Source organism: Kwoniella shandongensis, chromosome 1 (genome assembly GCF_008629635.2).
Source record: "Kwoniella shandongensis chromosome 1, complete sequence".
Lineage (NCBI taxonomy): Eukaryota > Fungi > Basidiomycota > Tremellomycetes > Tremellales > Cryptococcaceae > Kwoniella > Kwoniella shandongensis.
In genome coordinates this window covers 429444-444391 of record NC_089287.1, presented here as the reverse complement: position 1 = coordinate 444391, position 14948 = coordinate 429444, and the positions used below count along the sequence as shown (strand labels likewise).

Genomic DNA, 14948 nt, shown 5'->3' with positions numbered 1-14948 from the left:
GTGTCCGTGCACCTAAAAAATCTGTACGCTGCGTCTTATCAACTCTCCCACGATAGCACAACGCACAATGCAGCTTTGTATGGGAGATGGATGGGATGCAATGATGGATGTGACATGCAGAAAAGTATGTGAATGTTATGTATGCTACAACTCCTGCTCTACTCTTCATCACTGTCCTCCTCTTCCTCGCTACCACTCTCCTCAGCTTCGTTATCCAAGAAACCGTTCTCGGATCCCGATTCGAGCGGATCTTCATCATCGTCTTCTTCGTCACTGTCCTCGTCATCATCATCCTCTTCCTCATCGCTGTCCTCTTCCTCACTGAGCCCGTTGGCTCGCATGTCAACGTCTTCAATCTCGCCCTCTCCATCATCGACTTCAATAGCCACATCATCATCCTCATCATCACTCTCTCCTTCGATGTAGTGCTCGCCGGCACCACCCTTCTGACCGCCAGTCTTGGCTGCCTCGGTAGCCTGTTCAGCAGCGATACGTCTCATGGTGATCTGAGCAAGAGCAAGATCTAGTCGACCAGATAACGATTGCAAGGGCTGATAAAGCTGAAGTCGAGTTTGAAGAAGTTGAGAAAGAGTCGCCAGGTGCAAGGGCAAAGAAGGCATCTGAGATGGGGTTTCGATCAGCTATTGTAGACCTAATTACCAGCAAGCTGCAGACTTACGGTCATGAGAATAGCACCTCGCTCGACCAGCACACCTTTGACCCACTCAACAGTTCCTCGACCTTGCTGTTCATTCTGCACGCTTCCTCGTCCACCACCTCGCCTGTTGGCACCTTTGCCTTGACCCAATCGCTCAACACAAGCCTTGAGTAATGGCAAAGCAAGTTGAGCCGGCATCTTTCGAATAGTGTTTCGAATGAGAACCGGGTTTCGGTGAGAAAGACACAGCGTAAGAAGAGCCGAGTCGGATGTGTGCAATGCTTGGACCAAGACTCGGGTAAGGGACGCAGCGTTGACTGGTCCGTCGAGACTTGCACCCGGTGCAGCAACCTTGGACTTGCCAGGTGTAGCCTCCCCGTTTACTGGAGCCGCAGAGCCGTCAGGCAAGGCGAGCATTCGCTCACCGAGTGACAAGTCGGCCATGTCGACATCGGTGGGGAGTTTGGATGCCGGTTCATCGTCCGCACCCTCAACAGGCGCTTCCGTTACATTGTTTGGTGCGACGTATCGTTGAGTAGGGAGAGTCTACAACGCAGAAATCAGCCGATGATCTGAGACAAAGTTGGAAGTTCAACTTACAGTAGCACTAGCATTGGCTCCGACGAGATCTTGAGCGTCGCACTTTACGACCGTCGAAGCTCTAAGACCGCCCTCAGGCAGCTCAAAGACCGCTCGATGCCATTTGACTCTGCCACCGCCAGCCATTCGACCACAAAGCAAAGCACCAGGGGCACCTTCGCCACCAGACGCGAACCCTGCTCGACATAGACGAGCAGTGCGTTCGTCCTTGCCTTCAAGCAGCTTGACTGTACTTGGCTTGGAATCAGTCTTGGGTCGCGCAAAGTCAAGCTCGGCAGGTAGCTTGAAGAGCGAGACTTCGCCAGACTCGTGAAGGACAGCAAGGTAATTGGTCTCAGCTGCTACTGAGTGGGCAGAAGAGAGAGTAGGGGAGGCGTATCGGTATGACAACTTGGCGGATGTTTGTGGAGCGGTGAAAGTATATTGCGATATTGTTCGGTCGTCCTCAGAGACAACGAGGAATGAGCTGCCTTGGGCGGTGGTCGGAAGTGGGAGAATAGATGTGACTGATGTGGTGGAAGCGGGAAGAGGTGATGACGTGTAGGTCACATTCGACGATGAGAGCTCGAGGTGAAGCGCAACAATGGATGATGCGGCGACTAGAACGTGCAAGGTCTCCGGGTTTGATGTGGGAAGGATGGCGATCGCCGAAGGAGATGAGACGGTAGATGGTAATGTAAAGGTGTGAGAGAAAGAACTGGCGTCCGGAGACAGGACCAGCAATGATGAAGCAGTTGCGAGAACTGTGGCGTATTGACTAGACCATGCAGCGGTTATGGGGGCAGGGGTATTCACTGTCCGTATGACTTCCCCTTTTCTGGGGTTGAATACCACCAGTTGGTTTTTGGAAGTCGTGATGATGATCACCTCGTCGCCATTGTCATCGGCGCCAGACTTCCGTCTCTTCTTCTTTTTGCTGGCAGCGTCGGAAGGAGCGGTTGCCCAGGTGACACTGGTGGCCTTGCTGGCACCCTGGATTTCCCATTCAGAAATCACACGATCACTGGCGACCTCCCAGACCTGCACCTTGTCGGCTGAGCCAAGTACAGGCGAGGCGAGGGCGAAGAGGGAGCGGGAAGAGTTGAAGCCTGAGACTGAAGAAGAGGGAGGGGGAGATTGGGCAACCGATTGTTGCGAGTATTTGGGACGAGAAGGCCCAGCAACGGGCTGCTGTCGCGAAGGAGCCATATTGGTTTAAACAACTGACAGCACCGATAGGGCGTCAGCAAAATGTCCTTGTATAACGTATCGTAAATCGAGAAATAGGACGGAAGAAGAGAGAGTCAGATTGGATGCCCGGAAAAAATGGGTCGGGCGTTTACACCAGCTTGTTATTTGGTAAGAAGACCGTCGTGTTGGATCATCACTTATATACGGGGGTCGGGAGGACAAGGATTGATGTGTGGAGCAGAGACAAGAGCCTGCGAAGGCATGGAAAGCGATGTTCACTCACATGGACTAAAGTGGATGTCGGGATCTGTGAAGCCAAAAATTTCACTGGAACGATGGACCTATACGATTGTTGCGGATTAGCTTCTCTCCCCATCAAGATATATCAATCAAACGAAGGATGAGGGAGGTATTCGAATCAGTAAAAATAAAACAGCCATGTTTTATCAGCAGATTGCCCACGTCTCCAGCGTATTGCTACGCCAAAGTCAATGGGCATGCTCAGGCGGTAATTCCCATATGGGACATCATTTAGATTTGGGAGGGAAGGGGTAAGAGGTGGGTGTATCAAGCTATGAGAAGGTTGTGCATAGGGCAGAACGTGGAACTCACCGAACTGAATGGGACTTTGAAGAAAGTGAAAATTTGTAAATGGAAGGGGATAGCGCACAAGCTCTCAACCCTTATTATATCTAACAACGCAATTGATGTCAGTATTGTCGCTTCTAAGTTCTGCACAAGAGAGACAAAGAATGCGATGGAAGGTATCAGATATGTGCGTTTATGGGTCTTGGGCACTTGGCCTAACAGACTCTAGTTTGAATTGAACACGAAGTCATCCAAGAAGGGGTGGGGAGAGGGGAGAAGCAAGGCGTGACATGAGGTCGCATGGTCGATGGTTTAGGTACTCACAGTGTAATGTATGTAGTCTCGCACTCTATACGAGGCGTTTTTAAGTGGTTTGTTATGCAAATGAAAGATGAAAGAGAAGAGTAGAGTAGATAGATATAGAGGAGAAGGGGGAACGTAAAGTTGAGAGCGAGCGAGTGCAGCTGCCGAAATTCTTTGGGCTCACCTGATCAGTCCCTCATTTATTTCCCGGTTTATTTATTTCCGTTTTATCCCAGATTAAAAGTTGATTGTCAGTTCTGTATCTTGTCAGTCTGTACCCGGACGAGATTTTGAGAAGGAGCTGATTCAAGTCAAGTCAATCGTAATCGTTGAATGCTTTGCACCTATCAATACATATAGATCATACAATATGTCAGCTGTCGCTCAACCTCCTCGAGCTAACGGCTCTTCCCAACCTCAGAAAAAGCGAAAGCGACCTTCCAAAGCTGCGTCCGACGCCGCCCCCGCCGACGTAGACACTACCATGACGGCCGAAGCAACCTCTTCCAAAGTCACCCTTGACGCTCCCTCCACCCAGTCCGATGCTACCGCCGCCGCTCTCGGCGTTAGATCCGCCCCAGGCGCATCATACGAACGAGTACCCTTCTCCACGCTCAACCTCTCTGCTCCGACGGCACAAGCTGTTCAGCGAATGGGATTCGAGACGATGACAGAAGTGCAGGCGAGGACTATCCCTCCTCTCTTGGCAGGCAAGGATGTACTTGGTGCTGCGAGGACGGGTAGTGGAAAGACGATGGCGTTCCTTGTTCCGAGTGTGGAAATGCTCAGCACTCTCAGGTTCAAGCCTGTCAATGGTAAGCTGTCTCAAGCCACGTCGCCTTGAACTACATCAGCTGACAATTATGGCTCAATAGGTACCGGCGTGATCATCATCTCACCTACTCGAGAACTCGCTCTTCAAATCTTCGGTGTCGCCAAAGAGATCATGCAAGGTCATTCTCAGACTTTCGGTGTTCTTATGGGAGGTGCCAACAGAAAGGCAGAGGCGGACAAATTGGCGAAAGGTGTAAACTTGATCGTCGCTACCCCTGGTCGATTGTTGGATCACTTGCAGGTGAGCCATCCTTTGGCGCATATTATTGCCGCGAGCGATTGTAGCTGACATCTGCCACGCGACTCAGAACACGAAAGGGTTTGTGTTCAAGAACTTGAAGGCTTTGGTCATCGATGAGGCCGACCGAATTCTGGAGATCGGTTTCGAGGAGGAGATGAAGCAGATCATCAAGATCCTTCCTGCTGGTGAGTTATTTTACGTTCCAGTTGGCACCTCTATATCGTCCTCCATGTTATGTCAACAATCATACTAAGAAAATGTCCTCTTCCCCCTTCCCCCAGACAACCGTCAATCTATGCTCTTCTCCGCCACCCAAACCACCAAGGTCACCGACCTTGCCCGAATCTCACTCCGACCCGGTCCCTTGTACATCAACGTCGACGAGCAGAAAGATGCGTCCACCGTCGACATGCTCGAACAGGGTTATGTTGTTTGTGAATCAGATCAACGGTTCATGTTGCTGTTCACCTTCTTGAGAAAGAACTTGAAGAAGAAGGTTATCGTCTTCTTCTCCAGTTGTAACTCGGTCAACTACCATGCGGAGTTGTTGAATTACATCGATGTGCCAGTATTGGATCTTCACGTGAGTTCCGGGCGTCCTCACCTGGGTTGCTGTTTCGGCTGACACCGGATCATTCTCGCAGGGCAAACAAAAACAACAAAAACGGACCAACACCTTCTTCGAATTCTGCAACGCCCCTTCCGGTATCTTGCTCTGCACAGACGTCGCCGCCCGAGGCTTAGATATCCCCAAAGTCGACTGGATCATCCAATTTGACCCGCCAGATGATCCTCGAGATTACATCCATCGTGTCGGACGTACGGCTCGTGCAGGCAAGACGGGCAAGAGTCTGTTGTTCTTGTTACCTAGTGAATTGGGTTTCTTGAGGTTCTTGAAGGTCGCCAAAGTTCCTTTGAACGAATATCAATTCCCTCAAAAGAAAATTGCAGATGTTCAAAAGCAGGTGAGTGCGCCAGGCGGCAGCGGCCAAGTGCATTAATGCAAAGGCAATCAGTGACTCATGAATGAATTGTTTCCCTTGGACAGCTTGAAAACCTCATTTCGAAGAACCACTACCTCAACCAATCTGCTCGAGATGGTTATCGATCATATCTCCAATCTTACGCTTCATATTCCCTCAAGAAGATCTTCGACGTCAACAAACTTGACTTGGCCAAAGTTGGTAAAGCGTTTGGATTCCCCGTTCCACCCAAGGTCAACATCAGCGTTGGAAGTGTCAAGGGTGGTGGGAAGAAAAGAAGCGAAGAGAGTGATAGTGATGACGATGGAGAGGACAAGAAGGCTTACTACAGGAAGAGGGGAAGGAAGTGATCTTATTGTTATAGTTATATTTCTTGTCATGATGATGCATTGGACGTTATGAGATTGCTTTCACCGAGAAGCTCTTGCAGCATTTGTTGATTTACTCGACAGTTTGGCAAGCGACACATCTCGTCGGGGCTGACCCGTTGAACCATTTACAGTGCATGCATATTCTATTGTACAACATTTGTCCAATCTCCCAATCTATTCCCTCTCCCATGCTAGCGTGCATATTATCTCTCCCGCTTCAGTCCTCCTCTGTCTCCCGGCACAGCCTGGTTGGGACACGCGTTGGCAAAGTGACCATAAGAGTTGCACCTCTGCGAGGGGACGAGTGATACACATGTCAGCTACGAGACATATAAGATAGACTGTTTGCCACTCACGAAACACAAGACCGTACTGAGATCCTTAACCCAACCACCACCACCACCACCCTTCCTATCACCACCACCATCTCCGCCGCCTCCTCCACCGCCACCTCCTCGTCCACTACCTCCACCGTCATCGCCACCGCCTCCACCTCTCCCTCTCGCATTGCCCGATAAGAAACCACCGGCTCTCCAACCTGACAGAGAACCACCTTCGACCCACGCCGGAGCGGGAATGACAACTGCGTTCGGATCGTATTTGTACTCTCGCCATCGTCCGTAACCTGCGGGAAGTTGTGGTGGGGGACCAGTGAATTGGGTGGGATCGGGTGGGGTGGGGTTCTCATATGATTCGGGAGGGGGACGATTGGGCGATGGGCTACAACAAAGCGAGAAAGATGTCAGTGTCAAGTCAAGCGGAGAGAGAAATTACTCGGAGAGGAATTGTCTCTGAACAAGCAGTACCAAACGGATGACCAGTGTATCGACGGTGACCCGAGACAGTCCGTGGTCCAGCAAGATCCCGGGAAAGGGCGAGAGGTGAACAAGACACTCACTGAGCTAAAAGACATTCCTTTCCATCTGGACAAAATCCTGCCAGATAAGCCTCACAAACCCTCCTTCTCACATGTCTCCTCGGACATTCAGGCCCCAATACACAAAACCCCCTATTATAATCCGGACATTCCACTCTCCTATCTCTCGGATGATAGTAGAGACATTCACCACCCAGCTCGCATTTCCCCTGTTTCACGAACCAGATGCATATTGGCATAGTCCTCAAGTTGAAATCGTGTGTGTATTCGCAATTGTCGCCCATCTTGCAGAGATTTCGAAGATAATGTTTGCAGACGGTAGTTTTCTTTTCGCGTTCTCGAGGATGGGAGGGTAAAGGTGGGGGTGGTTGGAAGTTTAGACGGGAGGGGGTGGTGTGTCGATAGGGACATTGGGAAGGGGGGAGAGGACAGCCGAGAGGGGTGAGTGAAAGAGGACATATTTGGGAGTCTGAGAGGAAGCAGGAACGTCAGTACAAGCACAACAAATCAAGAGGCAGTCACAACGACGAGACAAACACGCTCGTAGGGGCCTGGCGTCCTAAAGCCGACAGGAGGGACTCCCCGACCTGACAGGTAGGGAGCCGTCCAAGCAGCACTAACAAGCTGACAAGAACAGCAGCGAAATGGAAGGAACAGACGGAAGCTCCCAAAATGCAAAACAACGACTACACAACTAGGCAGAGTCTAGGAGTACCAGCAGCAACATCACACACAAACTCACCAGAATCAAGCTTGAATCCTCTCTCAGTCTTCAAAAACCCCTCCAAGTCCAAATTGACCTGATGAAAGTCGGGTCTTACGAAATCCGCCGCTCGACCAAGCAAGGGATCGAGTGTCGAGCTTGAGCTCGAGGATGTCGCTGCTGCCATGCTGTAGGGTGCGGTCGGTGGTAAGGAGACCAGATGACGAGCACGGGCGCTGGCAAAATATGCGGCTATCCGGGACTGAGCCTTGTAAATGTGAAAGGGAGAATGAGGTGAGTAGAGGAAGATTCAGGTTGATGTTGCTTTCGTGACGAGCAATTTATGGATCCTGAATCTCGAGCGAGTTTAACGAGCAGTCAAATTGCTTACTAATCAATTACAAAATCGTTTCTAATGTGGCAGTCGTTAATTAGGAATCGATTTCCATATCTACATAACGAGTATCTAGATACGCAATGCCCATACATAGTCAGATAGAGTTACAACCGTGCGTCTATCGCTCATCATCACTATCGCCCAATGCAAATTGATCTTCCTCCCCATTATGTCTGCGCTTTTCTGCCGACCTCCTGGTGCTTTCCCCCATACTGACTCCCAATCCTACCCCTTGTTCGCTTCTGACCGTATTGCTTACACCTCCGCTCACGCCTGCGCCAAAGATGTCCGTCAAACGCGCTAACATCTCTCCTTGTCTGTCGATTGTCCGTCGAAGAGAGTCGATTTGCTCCAACAACACCTACATCAAAAGTGTCAGCTTATTTGTGGGCGTAAGCTCGGTATCAGTCAGCTTACCAACTGATTCTTCGCCAATTTGACATTTGTTAGGTCTCTCTCTTTCGCGGCAGATTTCGGATCACTACCCAGTCCATCGACGCCACCGTCCCACATTCGTGGTATTCCAGCGCGTTGACTTGAAGCACTGCCACTCGCGATCATTCCCGTACCCTGTTGAGGAGGCAACGGCGAGATGGCTCGCGGTCTCGCAGTTGGGACGGGTGTACCGGAGACGCTGGGAGCCACGGTCGGTAGGAGAGGTGTGTTGAATGTCGTCTCGGTAGGAGGAGCGGGAACCATTAAAGGTTGTTGGGATGGATCTTGTTCATCAAGCGATTCCCGAGGGCTGGTCATGTTCGATATCTGCCCTTGAAAGGTCAGCTTGGTTTCCTTTCAGCGAAATCCAATTGCTTACCGGCTTGGGTAGTTGTTGTGTCATTGCATCAAAGACGATCGCGAAGTTCCTTCCCAGCACAAAACTCGGCAGAGCGATGAGCAACAGACCAAACATCAACAGGGGTACTGTCAACAATTTGCCCAAGAAGCTCTTCGGGACCACTTCTCCATATCCGACGGTACTCATCGTGACGAGTGAGAACCAAGCTGTTTTCGGAATACTGTCGAAAGCTGAAGGATCTCCATCCGAATCAACGAACGCCCCGAGCGACATGTCCCATGTACCTCTTTCGGCGAAATAGATCAAAGTGGAGAAGAGTACCAAAACGAGGAGGATGAAAAAGCTCAATGCCCATAGAGCATCTTTCGATCGACGCACGGCGACGTACATCACTTCGATAGTGAGAAGCATCTGATTCTGATATTTGAATGCACGGAAGACTCGGAGTAATCGGAATGTACGAAGAATGGAGAATCGGAAAAGGATAGAGGTATCTTCGTTCTGTGCCACCTCGATGTAATATGGTAAGATGGCGATCACGTCGAGCAAAGCGAAGAATGAGGTGGCCCAGGTGTAATATTGTTGCCAGGAGTCGGAGTGGGCGAGAGATCGAGCAAAGTATTCGATAGTGAAGAGAATGACGATAAATGTGTCCAGACCGAACAGGACTCGAGTGGAAGACGGGTCGGTATGGAAAGCTGGCATCGTAGACAATGTAGTGAGAATGGCACTGCAGAGTAATAACGTGTTGTCAGCGAATACAAACACTTCGCAAGGGCTATGCCGTTCGCTCGACTCGGCTTACCTGAAAAGGATGATCCCGGTCACCAGAATATGTACAAAGAATGCCTCTCGTCCACTACTCGGTTCTTCCAGCAGCAAGTAGAGTTTCCTCTTCCACCTCGTTCTCATGCCCTGAGCTATCGCAAAATGATCTTCTCCAGTATCATCGTTGAACCCCAAGAAGTGTCCAAAATCTGGCAAGTCTACTTGCTCTGCATCTCTAGGACTGGTGCCATAGAGGTTATGATCCGCATCCTCGCTCAAGAATGTTGCACGATGTAGCCGTCGTGGTGTCGTCGGTGCTTCCGGAGAATCGGGCAGCCCAGCGTGATTGTTATGTCGCTTACGGGGTGTGGGGTGTGATGGCCCTCCGTTCTGTGTGGGCGCAGAGAAGAGCAGATTGGCGGTGGATTGTGTCGGATGGAGGGTGATTTTGCGAGCTGGCTTGGTATTGGATACTCTTCGTCTCGAAGGTCCAGGCTCCGTATCGTCAGTGAGTGTGGGAAGCTCATACTCCTCGCCAGGGATAGCTTGCAGGTTGCTTCCAGGCGGATTTGAAGACATTCTTGTGAGTGGTCTACGAGTCGAGGAATAATAGCAACAACACGTCAATAAAGGAAAGAAAGTTACGCGCCTTTGAATGTCTGTCCTCGCCGTCAATGACTGGGACCTGAAAGTTAGCGAGACGCCACACACACCTCACCTCCTCCACCGCTCGAAGGGATTTCTAATGTCATTAGAAAAGGATTCAAACTCCGCTAATTTCCGATTAAGAGACATTACAAACACATTTCCTAATCCTCCCTTTTGGAGCCAATTGTTGCCGGTTGAACCCTTTCAATTGGAGGTGATCCTCATTGTCCCTGTCACTCAATTCAACTTTTTCTCCTCCTCACACAAAAAGCCAGCCGGCAAATCACAATCACCAAACAAGGCTACGGCAATCGCACTCACTCAAATCGGAACTCATAGTATACGTTAGAGATGCCGCCCAAGAACAAGGGAAAGAAGGGTGGCAAGAAGAATGTCGACGACGAGGAGTTCTGGTACGTTAGATTTGCCCTCCACTCTCACCTATTGCCGGTGGTGTGAAGGTAAGAGGTGGCCATGCGCTGATTCGCCACTCAACCAAATAGGGAGAAGAAGGAAGCTGCTCTCAAGGACATCACATCCCCAGCTGGTGAGAGTGATGAGGAAGTACCTCAACCCGTCAAGAGCTCCAAGAAGGGCGGTCTCTTTGACATGCTTGATGACGGAGATGCTGTGGACGATGACGAAGGTGGCGACTTGATGGTGCGTTTCTCAGCTGGCTGGGATGTCAGTAATGTATCCATGAAGCTGACATAGAGCACTTTGCAGGCCACAATTCGAGCGTCCAATGCCAAAAAGGACAAGAAGAAGAAGAAGAACAAGCATGATTTCGACGAAGATGACGAGCCCGCTTCCGCTGAACCTGCGGTTGACACAAAACCCAATCTCGACGACGAATGGCCGGAGGATGATGTCAAGCCAAAGAAGGGAAAGAAGGGAAAGAAGGACAAGAAGAAGGTGGTAGAGGAGGACGAGGAGCTCGACGAACCTACCGCTGGCGCTCCCGCCGACAGTCCAGCTATACAGGAGGCTGACGCACCTGCGAACCTCGACGACGAGTGGCCCGAGGAAGATGTGAAGCCGAAGAAGGGCAAGAAGGGAAAGAAGGGAAAGAAACAAGTAGAAGAGGATGAGGAAGATATCGATGCCATCTTGGAGAAGGCAGCGGCAGAGAGGAAAGCGGCGGAGGCGGCAAAGGCTGAAGCAGCGCCTTCACCCGCTGCTGATGCAGATGCTCAAGATGAAGAAGGAGAGGACGACGGGCCTAAGGTGAGCTCGCGGAACCTGTTCTGCCGAAACCTAAGCTCATTGATTTTCAGATTCTCACAAAAGCTCAAAAGGAAAAGCTGAAGAAGGAGAAGGAGAAGGTAGGTCAAAAGCAAGAAGGAGAGCAGGACGTAATGCTGACTGCTCGATCATCAGGCAAAGAAGAAGGCTCAAGCGGCTGCTAAGAAGGGACCCGCGGTAACAGAAGAGCCATCAGAGCCGGCTGAACCCGCTGGTGAAGCTGAGGATGACGATAACGAGGAAGAAGGAGGTGCCGCCGGGTCCAAGAACAAGAAGAAGAAGAAGAAGGCTGCTGCCAAACCTGCCGAGCCCGTCGCTGCCGCTGGAAAGGGCAAGAAAGTCTCAGCGCATATTTTGGCCATGCAAGCTGCTATGGAGGAGAAGAAGAAGTTGGAAGAGGAAGTCCGAAGAGCTGAGGAGGAGCGATTGAGAAAGATCGAAGAGGAAGACGCGAGAATAGCAGAGGAAGAGGCCAAGATTGAAGCTGCCAAGGCTGCGAAGAAGCAAAAGGAGAAGGAGAAGCAGGCCAAGGCAAAGGCGGAGGGTAAACTTCTCACTCCGGCTGAGAAGAAGGCAAGGGCTGCTGCCGAGGCGAGAAAACAGGCCATGTTGGCGTCTGGCATGATCGTGGCTGGTCTGCAAGAAGGTGGTGCCGCTCCCGAACAGAAGAAGAAGGTCGTTTACGGAAACAAGAAGAAGCAACCCAAGCCTGCTGCTCCCAAGGATACCCCATCTGCTCCCACTTCCGCTCCCGCTTCTCCAGCTCCCGCACCCCAACCGAAGGTCGAGACACCTGCTCCTGCGGCGAAAGCCGAAGATAGCGGAGACGATTGGGACAAGTCGGAGGACGAGGCTGCTGCTGTGGAGACCATTGTCGCTGGAGTTGACAAGCTTAAGGTCGAGGAGTCGGAAGATGACTGGGACAAATCGGAAGACGACGAACCCAAGAAGGCTCCTGAGCCTAAGCCCAAGCCCGCCGCTTCCACATCTGCGCCCGCGCCCGCGAAAGCTACTCCTGCGCCTGCGCCTGCGCCTGCCAAAGCTGCTACACCCGCTGCCGCCAAGACTAATGGCAAGGCGCCCGTCGCTGAGGAGTCATCTTCTGAGGACGAGGAAACTTCTTCCGAAGAGGACTCGGACGACTCGGACGACTCGGACGATGACTCTGATGACGATTCTGACGATGACTCCGAGGATGACGAGTTGGCTCAGAGAAAGGCAAAGGCTTTACAGAAGATCAAGGAGAGATCTGAGGCTGCTCAAGCTGCGAAGAGCAAAGACGACCTGCGAAGTCCTATCTGTTGTATCTTGGGACACGTCGATACCGGTAAGACCAAGTTGCTTGACAAGGTGCGTGATCTTGGTTCAGTTATATATCTCTCATTTCTCATTGGCAACCAGCTGACGAAAGCCTTGTATGTGTACAGATTCGTCAAACCTCTGTGCAAGAGGGTGAGGCGGGTGGTATTACCCAACAAATCGGTGCCACCTTCTTCCCTCGATCTGCGATTGAGGAGAAGACAATGGTCGTCAACAAGGCAAGTGTTATGCAGATCGCGCATGTATGTAAACAGTTAGCTAATCATCAATCTGTATACAGGATGGGGAGTACAAAGTTCAGATCCCTGGTTTGCTCATCATTGACACCCCCGGTCACGAGTCTTTCACCAACTTGCGAACGCGTGGTTCTTCCTTGTGTAACATTGCCATCTTGGTCGTTGACATCACTGTAAGCTTCTTCCCTTCACTCTTCATGTAGAGATCAACACTCTGACGAATCAAACAGCACGGTCTTGAACCCCAAACCATCGAGTCTCTTAACTTGCTGCGACAAGGCAAGACACCTTTCATTGTTGCATTGAACAAGGTACGTCTACCAAACAGAAGTATACGCGAACCGCACGTTCACACTTATTCAATAGATCGACCGAATGTACGGCTGGGAACCCACACCTAACGGCGGTTTCAGAGAAACCCTCAACGCTCAGTCCAAGTCTGTCAAATCAGAGTTCGAGGATCGAGTTCGAAAGACCAAGCTCGCGTTCGCTGAACAGGGTCTCAACGCTGAGATCTTCGACGAAAACAAGAACCTCGGTCGAAACATCTCTCTTGTCCCCACTTCCGCCATCACTGGAGAAGGTATTCCCGACATGCTCATGCTCTTGGTCAAGCTTACTCAGGAGAGGATGAACGCGAATCTCATGTACATCTCCGAGCTGGAGTGTACCCTTCTGGAGGTCAAGGTCATCGAGGGTTTGGGTACCACTATCGACGTGGTGTTGTCGAACGGTGTGATGCGAGAAGGTGATAGAATCGTGCTGTGTGGAACGGATGGTCCGATCGTGACAACAGTCAGAGCGTTGCTTACGCCTCAACCGATGAGGGAAATGCGAGTCAAGGTGAGCTTCGGTGAAGTCCAGAAAATCTCATATAGCTCATTAATTTTGTGTAGTCTGCCTATGTCCACCACAAGGAGGTCAAGGCCGCTCTTGGTGTCAAGATCTCTGCTCCCGGTCTCGAGAAGGCTATCGCCGGAGCCAAGCTCTACGTTGCTCAAGACGACGACGAAGTTGAGGCTTACAAGGACCTGGCTATGGAAGACTTGACTTCATTGGCTCGTTTCGTGACCAAATCCGGCAAGGGTGTCTGGGTACAAGCGAGTACTCTGGGTTCCCTCGAAGCTCTCTTGACATTCTTGGAACAGATGAAGATCCCAGTATTCAACTTTGGTATTGGACCGATTCACAAGAGTACGATCGTCAAGTCTGGAACGATGTTGGACAAGGCTCCGGAGTATGCGGTGATCTTGGCATTTGATGTTCAAATCGAGAGAGAAGCGCAAGAGTTGGCTCAAAAAGCAGGCATCAAGATCTTCTCTGGTATGTTAGCTCGCTTGTCCTGTGGGTCCCGAGACCATGAGCTGATGGGGGTTGTTGAACAGCTATGATCATCTACCATTTGTTCGACGCATTTACAAAGTACATGACCGAAGTGCAAGAAGCTAAGCGAAAAGAAGCTGCCCCCAATGCTGTCTGGCCCGTCAAGCTCAAGATCCTCAAGGCTTTCGCTCACCGAGATCCTATCATTTTGGGATGTGATATCATTGAAGGAACGATGAGAGTTGGCACGCCTATGGGTGTTGTGAAGGTGGACAAGGAGACTGGGAAGAGGGAGATCATCACCTTAGGAAAGATGTAAGCTGTCTCCCGACACTCGATCGTCGTAGAGTTATCCAGCTGATCATTTGGGTTCACTTAGCACATCGATCGAGATCAACCACAAGCCATTTGAGATCATGAAGAAGTCTCAAGTCGGTGCGGGTGCTGCTGTCAAGATTGAAAGAGCACCTCATCAAGCTGCCAAGCTTTACGGACGACAGTGAGTTAAAGGATTTTCCGGCAGGAACTTCGAGACTTAATACTGACAATGTCTTTCTGGTGTAGCTTTGACGATAAGGACGAAGTCGTTTCGCTTATCACCAGGCAAAGTATCGATACACTCAGTAAGTCGCCCATCCCTCCCGTCCTTATCCAATGGAGGCAATCAATCTGACATGACTTTCTCTGCCGCAGAAACAAATTTCAGAGATCAAGTCGATTTGGCAGATTGGGCTCTGATCAAGAAGATGAAGATCGAGCAAGGGATACAGTAGTTGAACTTTCGTTCTTCGGTCTTGCTTTCCTGTCCCGTTTTGGATTCCCTTCTTCTCTCTTGTCATCAAGAGACTAATCTGCATAGAAATCTAATTCTCGCATTTGTTATGATT

General features: G+C 50.7%; 5 protein-coding genes across 5 annotated transcripts; 2 read left to right on the top strand and 3 right to left on the bottom strand.

The window, feature by feature from the left end:
* Nucleotides 1-158: 158 nt before the first annotated feature.
* On the bottom strand, nucleotides 159-2446 carry CI109_100167 (uncharacterized protein; the record flags this gene model as incomplete). The annotated part of the gene is made up of 3 exons (XM_032006894.1): nucleotides 159-620; nucleotides 680-1204; nucleotides 1259-2446. 3 exons carry the CDS (start codon nucleotides 2444-2446, stop codon nucleotides 159-161), a joined length of 2175 nt encoding a protein of 724 aa, XP_031858813.1.
* A 1243-nt stretch (nucleotides 2447-3689) lies between these two features.
* On the top strand, nucleotides 3690-5727 carry CI109_100166 (ATP-dependent RNA helicase HAS1; the record flags this gene model as incomplete). The annotated part of the gene is made up of 6 exons (XM_032006893.1): nucleotides 3690-4134; nucleotides 4195-4394; nucleotides 4462-4579; nucleotides 4676-4977; nucleotides 5039-5359; nucleotides 5443-5727. 6 exons carry the CDS (start codon nucleotides 3690-3692, stop codon nucleotides 5725-5727), a joined length of 1671 nt encoding a protein of 556 aa, XP_031858812.1.
* A 224-nt stretch (nucleotides 5728-5951) lies between these two features.
* On the bottom strand, nucleotides 5952-7515 carry CI109_100165 (mRNA 3'-end-processing protein YTH1; the record flags this gene model as incomplete). Its single annotated transcript, XM_032006892.1, has 4 exons — nucleotides 5952-6038; nucleotides 6105-6468; nucleotides 6647-7094; nucleotides 7368-7515. The coding sequence occupies 4 exons, from the start codon at nucleotides 7513-7515 to the stop codon at nucleotides 5952-5954; spliced, it is 1047 nt and encodes a 348-aa protein (XP_031858811.1).
* Nucleotides 7516-7843: 328 nt separating this feature from the next.
* CI109_100164 (uncharacterized protein) lies at nucleotides 7844-9868 on the bottom strand (the record flags this gene model as incomplete). Its single annotated transcript, XM_032006891.1, has 4 exons — nucleotides 7844-8086; nucleotides 8143-8487; nucleotides 8540-9251; nucleotides 9327-9868. 4 exons carry the CDS (start codon nucleotides 9866-9868, stop codon nucleotides 7844-7846), a joined length of 1842 nt encoding a protein of 613 aa, XP_031858810.1.
* A 420-nt stretch (nucleotides 9869-10288) lies between these two features.
* CI109_100163 (uncharacterized protein) lies at nucleotides 10289-14834 on the top strand (the record flags this gene model as incomplete). Its single annotated transcript, XM_065966733.1, has 14 exons — nucleotides 10289-10350; nucleotides 10441-10597; nucleotides 10664-11164; nucleotides 11215-11262; nucleotides 11318-12532; nucleotides 12610-12720; nucleotides 12783-12911; nucleotides 12969-13049; nucleotides 13105-13581; nucleotides 13635-14061; nucleotides 14124-14376; nucleotides 14441-14560; nucleotides 14626-14684; nucleotides 14755-14834. 14 exons carry the CDS (start codon nucleotides 10289-10291, stop codon nucleotides 14832-14834), a joined length of 3720 nt encoding a protein of 1239 aa, XP_065822805.1.
* Between the last annotated feature and the right edge of the window lie 114 nt (nucleotides 14835-14948).